This window comes from Cryptomeria japonica, chromosome 1, assembly GCF_030272615.1.
Source record: "Cryptomeria japonica chromosome 1, Sugi_1.0, whole genome shotgun sequence".
In the NCBI taxonomy this organism is placed as follows: domain Eukaryota; kingdom Viridiplantae; phylum Streptophyta; class Pinopsida; order Cupressales; family Cupressaceae; genus Cryptomeria; species Cryptomeria japonica.
In genome coordinates, this window is record NC_081405.1 from 614,280,105 (window position 1) to 614,293,916 (window position 13,812).

The following is a 13,812-nucleotide window of genomic DNA, read 5'->3' on the forward strand; positions in this document are numbered from 1 at the left end:
TGTCCTGTGTATGTTCATATTCCCAAGGACAAGAGGACCAAGTTGGAACCTTCTAGCAAGAGAGGGATATTTGTGGGCTACAGTGAAACCTCCAAAGCTTACCGTATTTACATCCCTGGTCAGAAGCAAATAGAAGTAAGCAAGGATGTCACATTTGAGAAAGATGTTGCATTCAGGAAATCAAAGGGTTCATGCATGGAGATAGATGATGAGACTCCTCAAGACATGAATGTTGATCATGGGCTTGAGATTCAGAGGGAGTCTACAGAACCTGATATGAATGATGATCCAATTGAACCTTTGGATCCCACTGATGGGCCTAGAGATATTGTTGTGTCTCGAAAGAGAGCTCTTTGGGCAAGAAACACTTTGCGGGGAGCATAACTGTTTGCCGCTCCTAGAGGCACATTCAGAGAAAGTAAAAGACCACAGAGATTCTCTAATTATGTTGCATTGATGTGTAATCTTATTGAGTCTGAACCTTCCAACGTAGAGGAAGCCTCAAAACAACAGGTTTGGAAAGATGCAATGGATGAGGAATATCAATCCATTCTCAAGAATGATGTGTGGGATATTGTGCCTAGACCGAAAGGGAACTTTGTTGTATCTTCCAAGTGGTTGTACAAGATTAAGCATGCAGCTGATGATAGCATTGCAAAGTACAAGGCTAGATTTGTGGCTCGTGGCTTCTCTCAACAAGAGGGAATAGACTATGAAAAACATTTGATCCTGTTGCTCGCTATACTTCCATTAGAACCATCATTGCCATTGCAATAGCTAAGGGATGGAAGTTGCATCAAATGGATGTGAAGACTGTTTTTCTCAATGGTGTGATTGAAGAAGAGGTCTACCTCAAGCAACTTGAGGGTTCGTGATTCATGGGAAAGAGTCTCATGTGTGTAAATTGAAGAAAACCCTATATGGTCTTAAACAGGCTCCTCGAGCTTGGTATGAAAGAATTGACAGATACTTAGTGGGTTTGGGTTTCTACAAGAATGATGCTGATCCAAACCTTTACTTCAAGGTATTCAATGGTGATATGTTGATCTTGGTACTACATCACATTGAGTGACTCCGTGATGAAGCACTTGTATTCACTTATATGTCCATACATGGGAGTAGCCATGGTGGATGTCACTATGTGACTTAGTTATCGAGAAGGATTCCTCCCTAGCTAAGAAGGAGAGTTGACGTATAGCTTCAGTCAAACTCCTCAAGGCCGACTTTGCTTTCAAATGTGTGAAGGGCCAAATCGGCCTTACACATTTAATGTGTCCGATTTCTCATTTCCATCCTTTGTAATGAAAAGACTTGTTAATAAATACACATCTAATAATCGATCACCTTGGAAGTCGTGACCCTTGGCATAAGACGTGTTAATGAAAAGTCATGTTGATTAATATCATAAGCCGACTTATGGATAAGTCGCGTTGCTTGAATAAGACATGGTTAGGTATATATAGATGGGCTCGATCATTTCTTCTTGGTGATTCAGATCAACACACCTCACGGCAGTTTGTATTCCTAAGTGCAGATCGATATCTCTCCATCAGCAGTTTGTGTTCCAATACAACAGATCGAAATATCTTCTTCTCTTACTAGCACATCGTATATATCAGTAGCAGGCTGTGTTCTAACACCAGCAGTTCGGATTCTCCTTCTACACATCGTGGTTGATGTTTAACAGATTGTTAGCTTAGTCAGCAAGTTGTGATCTTCATACAAGGCGAATGGAATCGATAATGTATTGATTGATTCTAGATTGAACCTGCTTATTGTATAGCTTCAAAGTGTGAAGTCTTTGTAAAGACATTCGCTAATATATATTGCAAGAGATTAATTGCTGGGTCTTTTCACCTTCAAGAGGAAGGTTTTCCCAGGATATATTCTGTGCGTTTGTGTTTGATTTACTGTCTATTTAATCTGATCATAAAACTTAACATTCATGATATGTGTTAGCAAAATTTTTACAATCCAAAAATCACCCTCCTTCTATAAGTGCAATTTTTGACAATTTTGTTGTGCACCTCTATTGGTCTAATTGATGGAAAACAAACCTTTTGGAATACCTTTTTTGGAAAAGAGATTGAATTCCTCTCTTGAGCAGCAAACTATTCCCAGATGCATCAGTATTCCATGCTTATGATTATCCAAGGGTTTCACTTTCTTGGATGTGCCCTTGGTAACAACCCCACCCCACATTTGCTACATGTCCTTTTGCCAAGGAGATAAAGGACACATTCTGTAGTCCAATTCTCTGTCTCTTGTAACTCCTTCACCTTCCATCATTTCACCCTCGTTCTCCATCACTCCTCTCCTTCCTAAAGTTGCTTTACTAGTCAAGCAAGAAGTTCAAAAGTTCCTAGAGGTTAGATTCATTAGACCTATTAATTATTCCCTTTGGATCTCTAACATCATGCTCCTAGCAAAACCCAATGGTCGCATTATTATTTTGTATTTCATTAAGAGAAGATTTTACTCTGTTACATGAAATAATTGAATGGGACGCTAGTAATTGGATTATATCCATCTCCCTCTACCTTTCCCTCCCTCTCTCCATCCCAAATATCACAATAATTATAATCCTTTAGACAAAACTTTTCATAACATATGGCTCATATTAGTTCAGTTTCATGCATGGGGAATACAGATACAAGATAAGTGTACAACCTTTACTGTAAGAACAAAGGTCATTGTTTACTCAAGAGTGTAATAATAGGAACTTAAAATTAGTTAGACAATCTAATTTTCTGCTGGAAGCTAAAGGTATACTGCAGATATGACAAGAGCTCAAGGATAATTAATTTGATCCAATAAAGAATGACTTGGAAACGGTTAAGTTGTCTGCCAAGGAAAGTGATAAAGAGCCTTGTAACTTGTTTGGTAAAAAGTTTTTTTTTAAAATAGGATAACAATGATAAGTTTTGTATTTTTACCAAGACAGAATTTGGGACGCACCAGCTGGTATTTCTTTGCAGCAGATAATACTTCAGCATGTCAGAAAAAGTGTCAGATTTGGTTCCCTTAAACTTGCATCAAACAATATGACGCTACGTCAGATTTAGGAAGACTTAGGGGCTGCATTGACTAATTTACCTTTATAGCATTAGTTAATGAGCAGACATTATATTAAGAAGAACAGTGAATGCATAAAGACCACGATTCCATATTAGTGAAGGCATATTAAAGGAGGTAGTGATTATGTGAGTATATTTTCAAGAGGCAGGGATTAATCTAAAGTAGTGATTATGTTTAATATCAGAAGGCAGCGATTTCCTAGAATAAGAAATAATTAAAATATAATTAAGTTTTAAACAGGAAGAGTTGTGACTCTTCCAAAGAGGTAAAAATATTGAAGAGTCATGAATTCTCCCTCATATTGGACGATATAACAGGAGGGAGAATTCATTTGAAGTAATCATCATGGAATGGAAATACTTATCTTGTTGATTTGTTTATCATGTCTTCAATTTAATCATACTTTGGAATGATAAGTAATTAATATATTGCTTCTAATATATATTTTATTTCTTGCTATTATTTCTTAATACATGCATAGTTAATTATATTAATGAGGATTTCTTTAATGATTTTATCCAACCAACCATCCCATTGTAGAGTGAAGGGTGAAATACACGAAAAGGAGGCAGCAGAACTGAGTCTGCCATCAAGTACGCCAACCCCTAGGTGGGGCCAAGAGGACGAATGACTAGGTATTCATCCCGTGCTCTTGGGCTTGATTGGAAAGAATAGGCTCCCAACATCTTAAATGATTTACCGAAGGATTCCACAGTGTGGATTGGTTGTTAGGGAAAGTCTTTAATTGAATCCCAAATGCACATCATGTAATTTGCAATGGTGATGTAAGGATTAGGATTCTCCTTATAATATCATTATATGTTTTCCAATCTTTCATGGATATTAGACAATCCTCATCAATCATATTAGAAATGATAACTAACTTGGTTGCAGGACCTAAATTAAGATTTAAAGCTGGTAATTTGCATTTCTTGGATATACTTCATTCCTTATTTATTTAATTTGTGATTCTAGGGTAAAATGTAGGAATATCTCAATAGGAGACATTATATTAAAATTTCAATTGTGCTTCACTCAAAAGAAAAAATATTTTTCTCATTTCAAATTTTTACTTTCAATGTAACATGAAGACATATCCTGAACTTACACCAGCTTAAGTTGTGAAGAGCCTAGACTGTCTGGAATCATGCCAGTCAACTGATTGTTTGACAAATCCCTGGAATATTCAGAGAAAAAGCCAATAAACAACATGTTAGATAAACAAAAAGCAATCAAAATTCATACAGTCCAAATAGTGCACACAACTTTATTGCTCTTTTATTATAAGAAATGTGCCTACAACAAGAAAATAGTTATGAAAAGTACAATCCAACAGATTTTGAATTATTTGTCTTAACCTCTTCATAAACCCAAATGATGCTTTGGAATCTTCCGTAAGAAGAATATTGCCAGTGGCAATGTCACTCATTCAGTATTGAAAGAGATAAACTAAAAAGACGGCACATGTACATATGTTTGTGTGTGCATGTAGACATATGTCTCTCTGCATGTGTGCATGTAAAAATCACTCCAACCCAATGCACTAAGTAATATGGGTGTGATTCTTTAATGCGGTGCAAGCCCAGTAAAGAAACACACTATTTTAGGCTATGTACTTTATAGTTCTTACAATGCATTTCCAAGGTCAAAGGTGAGATGCCTGCTATTTTATCCCTATTGTGCCCCATATTTAGATGCCTTAAATTTTGTTTCTATATCTTATGTCTTTAGAAGGCCTTTCTTGTGGCCTCTCTATTCCCAAACGTAGATTAATGAGCTAAATGCCATATCTATTAAAAGAATGTTCGAGATTTCTCTCTAATGTTTAAAGCTTGAATAGAACAGAGATATGGAAAAAAAGATGATAACAGGTGTGATAGCCTATATAGTAATCAAGCTATATATATAGTATTTCTGTTCAGAATGCTGGTCATTTTGAACCATTTGAATGAGAAATAGTACAATATTTACACTGAAAGCATTATTTGCTTGCTGAAAATAATACCGTTACTAAAAATCAAATGAAACAATGGTGTTTTAAGTTAGTGCTTCTTTTGATCAATATATAATAGTGTTACCTTCATCAAAAAATCACTATTGATCCATACTGTTTGCCAAAACCTTCTATCATGTTGACAGTGGTAGAAATTTAAATTGAAGTTTTCCACAAACCTTTACCATCAAAATCACAGAACGAAGAATGCATTAACTGCTTTGATACTTACACTTTTCTAAGAGATGCATGTCCAAGCCCCAACGGAATAGTGCCTCTCAAACTGTTATAGCTCAAGTTCCTGTAGATTAATTCAAAAATCAAAGTGGCATAAGAACTCAAGTTCAAGAGTAGAATCCATCAATTATAATATGGGAATATCTTAATCTAATCCTTTCTGTTTTTCAATAAAACCAGGAAGGAAGTTTACATTGGCCTCCTGACTCTAGACAAATTAAAATACAAATTAAATAAAGTTTTAGATTATACAAATTAGTGACCATTCATAATTCAGTATGCTCAAGCCTAGATATAGCACATTATAAAGGTCTAAGTTTGTGACCTAGCAAAGATTTGCTTCTTGTTTCCAGGTCATTCTCAACCAGGATGGAGGATCCGCCATATATAATCAAGCCATAACTAAGGGAAATGTCAAATAATTACAATTAGTATATGCTTTGTCAAGGAGTTTGACATCTGCTCCGAAACCACATCTGTCATGCAGGTTAACTGTGTGTATCTTCTAAGATGCTTGTCTCCATATTTAAAGAGAACCTTATGAAATAGAAATTTATATATTCCTCAAAAATTGATGCTACCAAATACTTACAAGTTGCTATCTATAAACTTAAAGAGCTCCTAAATAACATTGTTTTCTGAGAGAGATTCAAAACTTGTCTGTGATTTTTGGGAGTTATTTAAACTTGTCAGTGCCACCTTTTGTCCAAATACCACTGCCACCTTCAAACAAATGAACAAAGATATATAGATTGCATAAGCAATTATATTGCGAACAGCAAATATCATGAGCGAAAAAAATTGATACAATAGTTTATAACATAAAGCTTTTTCGAATGCCACAATTGAAGGTTGTTTAAGTTATGATCCTTGACCTTTGAAGACATCTAAGTGGCAAGGGTTTGTGATTTCATTGAGTAGAGTGAACACAAATTGAAACAACAGTTAAGAACAGCAAATTGCCTCAAAATAGGATAACTTCTAACAAAATCAGCATCAATATGAGCACAAATTTGAGGTAGGAGATTCGGGTTTCTTGAGGCTATATACTGGCAAAACATATCGTAAAGGTAAAGGCACAGAAAAGGGCTCATATTTAAGGACTTTCAAATTACTGCAAAAACTAGAATAGGTTGCATGAATTCTGGAGTGTCCAGGGAGAGCTTGAATTCGTAACAATACATTTAATGTCTCCTTCAAGAAGTAGAACAAAATGTCTAATGAACAAAGATATATAGATTGCATAAGCAATTATATTGCGAACAGCAAATATCATGAGCGAAAAAAATTGATACAATAGTTTATAACATAAAGCTTTTTCGAATGCCACAATTGAAGGTTGTTTAAGTTATGATCCTTGACCTTTGAAGACATCTAAGTGGCCAGGGTTTGTGATTTCATTGAGTAGAGTGAACACAAATTGAAACAACAGTTAAGAACATCAAATTGCCTCAAAATAGGATAACTTCTAACAAAATCAGTATCAATATGAGCACAAATTTGAGGTAGGAGATTCGGGTTTCTTGAGGCTATATACTGGCAAAACATATCGTAAAGGTAAAGGCACAGAAAAGGGCTCATAATTAAGGACTTTCAAATTACTGCAAAAACTAGAATAGGTTGCATGAATTCTGGAGAGTCCAGGGAGAGCTTGAATTCGTAATAATACATTTAATGTCTCCTTGAAGAAGTAGAACAAAATGTCTAATTTTTAGATGTCTTGCTCCAGAAAACTCCCACCTAATCCGCATTACATGGTACAGGTGTCAAGCACCCACAGCAGACCACCAAAAGACATGTGTTAGAGTTCTGATGTTTTTTTCACAGTACAGTATCTTTGTGGAGTTTCGTGGAGTAACCTGCATAACCATGTAGCCCAGTAACCTACCATAAAACTTAATATAGATCATACTAGTGACTTGTGGATACTAATTTATAAGCCTTAACTTATGATATTAAACCCAACCTGTGTCTCAATCAAATAACTGCCAAGCCTGAACAAGCATTAAATCTGCACTGTGCGAGACAGAATGAATAAAAAAACAGGCAAAAATCTAAGGGATTAACATATTGGAACTTAGAAAAGATTTTAGCAATGAAGCTACTGGGTTGAGAGCACCCTAAGAAGTATAATCAGCTTCTCATTTGAGATGTTATCAAGAAGTGATCCAGCCTTCTCATAGCAGCCAGAAGAAAATACAAAGATTGATAAGTGTGACGGTTTTTCAAAGCCTTAGGGAAGCATTCTGAGGGAAAAGGAGGCACAAATGAGATATTAAAAGTAATGTACATCAAAATAAGCCATAAATTGCATCCTATAAGTTTGATTACCATACATATCTTCTAAATTATGTTTTCTTAATTGATTAGACATCAAATCTCTTTGAGTCAGATTGGTAGCATCCTTGAAATGTAGGCGACAAACCTTGAGATCTGATAAAAATTCAAAAGGCCATATATTTCTTCAATGGTCTATGCTCGGGCACTGAATGGCCATGCCCATAGAACTTACACTCATGCCTACCCAAACAAAGATTATTTATTACTATTACGAGCACTTCATTACAAAATTCCAATAACCTCTTTTCCATGGGTAATCACAAAAGTTCTCTTTTTCATTGCTTGTAAGTGACCAATACTTCGAATAATTTTTCTGCTACCATATCAGTGGGCTAAACTGAGACCTCCAATCATGTTATCAAAAGTTACACTTCAGACCAGAATTTATATGGCCATTAGCTGGAACTCTGTGCTAAATTAAAGTGTGACTACTAGTAGGCTGAATGCAGTCCCGTCCTCAAACACATTTATGCACACAATGCAAAACATTGAAAATATCAAATAATGCAGCATCCAAAAGCATCACATGTAAAGGGTAAGACCACTTTTATATTCCATGGACTGTATCTCTTTGGCTACAAGATGAGTCCTATGACAACAAGACCAAATCAGACAATACAATCCAGTTGCTCATACATAGGTAAAACTAGTGAAGAATAATGCAAGAATTAAAAACTGCAATGTCTTCCTCGATTAGCAGGTGTTAAGTTGAATACTTACAGGCTTACCAAGTTTGAGAGAGTGGTGATTTTGTCACTAATAAATCCCTTTAAACCTTGACTCCCAAGATCCCTGCCAGTGAATGAAAAGTTTGGTCATTGTCAAAAACTACAAATCTTCATCAAGAAACCAGTTATAAAGTAAAGAGATTAACAATAGATGAAAAAGTATCTTGCATGCATGAAAGTTGAAACTGATAATAATAAGTTCACAGTAAGCCTCATTTGCTGAGCCCTTAGAATGATACGGTAAACAGACTGAAGATGTCTAGTTAACCAAATTTTGACGTCAAGAAAGATGACAAATTCTACATAGATAAAAGTTTACATAGAAAATAACTAAGATCATTCAGACATTTGCCTATTCTTGAGGTTAAACATATAGAACCCCCATTTCATAGAAATTGGTTAGTACACAGTAGTCATAAGTACATAGTAGTCATAAGGACATTAGTTTCAGCAACTTAAGTCATATATTGGGGATAGTCCCAGAATGCTTGACCTAAAAAGAAAAGAATATAGGCCTAAGTCTCAAGAAAATAATTTATCCATAACTCTATTATATTTTGTCATTGGTGAAAAAATCCTGCTATCATTCTTTTCTTGCTAATTCTGTAGGTTGTTTCTTAAACCATGATTCTTATTGGATCCTCAATTACTCCAAGTGCATCTGCCAGCTCTCCACTCAGGTTATTTGTTGCTACAATTTGATCTTTGAGTCGTTTGTGGGCATCCTAGCCAAGTAATATTCTCTGCAAAAGAACTACCATTATTATATGAATACTCCTTAGTGCACTTTGATTTTTTAAAGAATCATGGATTCCTATAATATATACAAGGTCCATCTGGACAAATATTTTCTAATGCATTCCTTTGTATTTATCTGATAAAGGGTTTTCTCCGTGGTTTTTAGTCAAACCATTAAGAACACATTTCAAATATAGGGTTTTAGGCTGTCCATAAAATAAATTGCTTCACTTTTCTTGTCATACTATACAAACTAGAAAAATCAAGGATTTCATTTTATGTCTAAATTATTATACTGCTAGGTACACAAGCTAATCCATTGCTGAAAACAATCAAGTCCTTCCTTCTGTAGGGAAAAACTTTCTATTGAAACAGCTTTTAACTCTTAAGGAATTTAAATGAGAATGTTTTATATCTATACCAGGTAACACACTGTTCACCATTCCTTGACTATTCTTTTTAATATTATTTTCATGACAAAATAATAATCAGGTTACTTTTCTCTTTCATTTTCTTCACATGCTTCAGAACAAATTTCCATGCAGCTCATGCAGGATGTACGCATCACTTTAATCGCTCTGCCATCATATTCTGGAAATTTTATTTTCATTACTTACCTGGGGACCTTTTGCTGAAGAATCCATTCACCAAGGGTTCTTTCTGTTGTATATTAGTGCAAGCCATAAGAATTCAGCAGACTTCCCTCTCAGATCTTCCATGAAACTAATGTATTTATTTTTTACTGTAATTCGCTCAACAAAGCTAAGCATATCTAAGGGGAGGTTGTAACTATTCTTCAGCTTCCTATTGCTTAAAGTCCCATTTATCCTCTCTGAAAAGCAGCAACAGATTCCCCAACTTGCCCTATGCTTCTTCCCAAAAGCCTAGATATGATCATACTGTTGCTTCTCTGCCATCTAGACCTACTTAATACAACACAAAAAATAGAAAAGAAAATTTAAAATGGAGTGCAATCATACTAACAACTTAAGTGCTATCCATTAAAGGATTGGTAGGAGCAACCCTTACACTCATCAGGTCTTTCAAAAGTTTGGCAATCACAGGCACTCCAAATAGTAGTCAGTCTATGCCTCCAAATCCTGCCACCTCAATCAGGGCAAGCAATGACATTACTATGTCCTTTTAAAACTCTAGACTATGCTGTCTCAATTTTTTAACATTCAAAAAATTGACAATCCCTACAATTTTTTACTCAAAATTCGTAGTTTTCTTATCTAAGGCACGTTTTACAAGGTTTAAAACTCGTATTTGTTAATGTCAAATCATCAATGGGTGTGTTTGTCATCCATGTCCAGGTTTTCGTTGGTTTTTGCTTTCATTTTCCTAGCTTTTTGTGCAATTTCGGGTTTTGAGTCAATCACTGCAAGTAGGAACCTTTTGCTGTCACTGCAAGTAGGGACTTTTGGATGTCATATTTACTTGCAATCGGATTCTCGAAACCCGTTTACAAGTCAGCTCATTGTTATAAAGTTTGTTTTACTTGCAATCGGGTCTTTTAGTATGTTCTTCTAGCTCATTTCCTTGTCTTCATAGTTCAATTGCACTTGCAATCGGGGTTCTAAGACCTGATTGCAAGTCACTATTATGTGAGCATTTCGATGCGCTTACTTGCAATCGGGTTTCAAAACCCCAATTGCAAGTTTGAGTCTATCTTGCAAACCTCACTTACTTGCATTCGGGTCTCAAAAGCCCGATTGCAAGTCTGTGCCTTTCTTGCAATTCTTGTCAACTTGTAATCAGGCCTCCAAGACCTGATTGCAAGTATATCACTCACACTTTCTTTATTGCAAGTTTATCCTTATTACTCTTTTGCACTTGTAATCAAGGATGATAATTGTAAAACTTGATTCTACCCAAACTTCTTTGCATTTTCTTTTACTTGCAGTAAGGTCTTGGAGACCCAATTGCAAGCTTGCATCTATCATTTGAAGCACGCTTACTTGGATTCGGGTCTCCAAGACCCGATTGCAAGTCTACGTATCAAGTTTTTCCCCATTATGCCCCATCGTTTTCTTATTACAAGCTCGTCCCCACCACTCATTTGCAACCGATCGCAAGCTCATGCCTATTTTGCAAGCTCGCTTACTTGCATTCGGGTCTCCAAGACTCAATTACAAGTGTAAGTTTCAATGTTTTTTTCCCTAAATTGCAATCTTCAATTTCCACATTCCAAGTTCGCTGCAATCCACTTGCACTCGCATTCCACCTCCCAATATTTGGAATTCGCCTTGTCTCCACATACTCTCATCCCCACATTTTCCCTTTGCAAGATCAATATTCGCAATTGGGTCCTAAAGGCCCAATTGTAGGGGATTTCAATGCATGTGAGGACAGCAAGCAAAAGCTGGTGCTGTCATATGTTGATGGCAGAAATGATGTCAAATGAAAAGAGTATGCTGTCATATGTACAAAGAGGATCAAAATATCATGAACCATGAAGCAGAAAACAACAACTAAGTCAAGTTCTATCTAAAATTAGGGATGACAGTTCTAGTTTCACTGTTGGGAATATTTTTTTTCCTTTATGTGGAGGTCAATGCCATTGTAAGAGGGAACTTGACAAATGAAGGAGGAATGCATTGTTACAATGCATTATAGCAGCTCTATGTGGTAAAAAGTAGCGACTTTCACTGTCAGAGTGACCAACAAAGAATGCTAATTATCTTCAAGTTCAATGGTTGATCTTCATGAGGTCACTGTCATTACCATTCATGGTCAAATGAGCAAGAAGATGAGGTTGGAGTTCATTGGCAAGCAAGTTGAAAGGTGAAAGGACATAAGAACTATCAATGATGCAAGTTGATGTTCCTGGACAAATATCCTCACCAATCTTGAATACTTCAAGTTCCAGCATCTTGCGGCAGCATGAAGACCTCTTAGACAGAGGATGATGTAAGTAGAGTCGTGTCTCAGACACTTAGATTAGTTTCAATTATGCATTTGTAATTTCCCTTAGACAAATTGCATGTAATGTCAAAAGTTGTAATTGCAAGTAGTCACATTACTTGCATTCTTGTAACTTGTAACTTGTAATTAATTACAAGTTACAAGTCGAAAGACAATAGGACTTTAATTTGGAATAAGTAATAGTTAGTTGTGGAATAAGTCTTAGTTAGTTGGGATTCTCCCACTTTTTGCTCTCAGACCCTCCCCTATATATATCGGAGGGTGCTCTTTGTATTTTTTATCTTTTTAGCAAGCAAGAAAACTCTACATAAATTTAGAGTCATAAAGACATTGTGCTCCATACTTGTAAATTGTTTTCTCAAGTAATATCAAGAAGGCTTTGAGTTTCGAACTGTGTTGAAGTCTTACCCTTATATCCATTGTGTTCTTATGTCATAGTGGTATTTTATTGCATTTGCTTGAGATTCTAACAAAGTTGTTGAAAGGAACTTTAATTTGACTTCTTGTAGACTTTGTGCTACAAGCATTGAGGGTTAAATTATTGTAGTTAGTGTTCAAAACTAAGAAAAGTTGCAAGACTTTGTGCTTGTGGTTGTTCCCATTTGAAGTAGTTCACTAGCGAACCATATCAGTAGACTTTGTGCTATTATATGTTGTACATTGTTCTTTTTTAAATCATTTTGGAAAGGTAGATAGGATAGTGGAAAGCAAAGACTCTGAGCTTTGTTTCTATTTTCTTGTCCCAGGGAAGTGATAGAAGACTTTGAGCTTTCATGGAAACTTCACTTCCTTTTTGTATAAGCATTCTTGTTATTGTTAAAGTTCCTTAAGTTGCTATATTTATTTTCTTACCTGCCATTTCTTTTCTAGGAAGAGAAAAGAATATCATCTTTTCTGAAAAAAGAGAAAAGGATGTTATCCCTGTAATGTCCCTGTCAAAGTCACCGTCAAATTAAGCCTAGTTTGGTTTTAATAAAGTGAACTTCCTTAATATTATATCATTTCAGGCATGATATATTTTAATAGTTCTTTTTAATAAAGATTAACGTTAAATATTGGTTGCTTAACTATTATTTAATGATTTAATCTACGGAGTTGGTTCCTTACGGGATTTTTTACCTATTTGTATCTTATAAATAAGCTTGGCGAATAAAGAGTAAAGCAGAATTATGAAAAGAACTCAGTGAAGGTTGATGATCCACGGGATATCAACGGTAGGAAATTGAATTCCTTTCGCCAATTTGTCCTGGCCTATTGGAATCGTAGTTTAATACTATAGAGACGTGATCTCTATACCACACCATCATGAGGAAGGTTTTGGCTATTGGAGGAAGTCACGAGCAAGTCCCACACGCAGGTCCAACGCCCATGCAACACCCGGAAGCTCTGCAAGATAGTTTTGATTACCATGTACAAGTGAAGGCTAGACGGGAATCTACAGTTGCCGAGAACAGATAGGAACTGCTCAACCACGCAAAGGAGTCTCAGGTTGTGAATACCGACATGAATCCCACACTCCAGGCATCCCCTATTTGTCATGACAACAAGGAAGCCGAGAAAGAGTCCCACGCTTTTGGCACTTCCTAATTGCTGTGACGAGATGGAAAACCGAGGGAAGCGTGTCACGTGGCATTTCACATTTGCCGTGTGGCGGTAAATTTCATAACGGGTGCGGCCGGTTGAAGTTCCAACCATGGAACACGTGATCGTAGCATAATCAACGGTTGATAGAGCCACGATGGGGATAGTTTATACTCAGAGTTCGTGATT

General features: G+C 36.0%; 1 protein-coding gene across 3 annotated transcripts in view; it reads right to left on the reverse strand.

Annotated features, from left to right (window-relative positions):
* The window catches only part of LOC131049407 (receptor-like protein 4), an 85,961-nt gene that overhangs the window by 54,676 nt on the left and 17,473 nt on the right, over positions 1–13,812 (reverse strand). For all 3 annotated transcript variants that reach the window (XM_057983456.2, XM_057983455.2, XM_057983457.2), the window contains exons 4-6: positions 8,369–8,440; positions 5,304–5,372; positions 4,187–4,255 (exon numbers count right to left, since the gene is read on the reverse strand). In XM_057983456.2, coding sequence (XP_057839439.2) covers positions 4,187–4,255; positions 5,304–5,372; positions 8,369–8,440 — 210 coding nt within the window. The remainder of the gene's footprint in view (positions 1–4,186; positions 4,256–5,303; positions 5,373–8,368; positions 8,441–13,812) is intronic.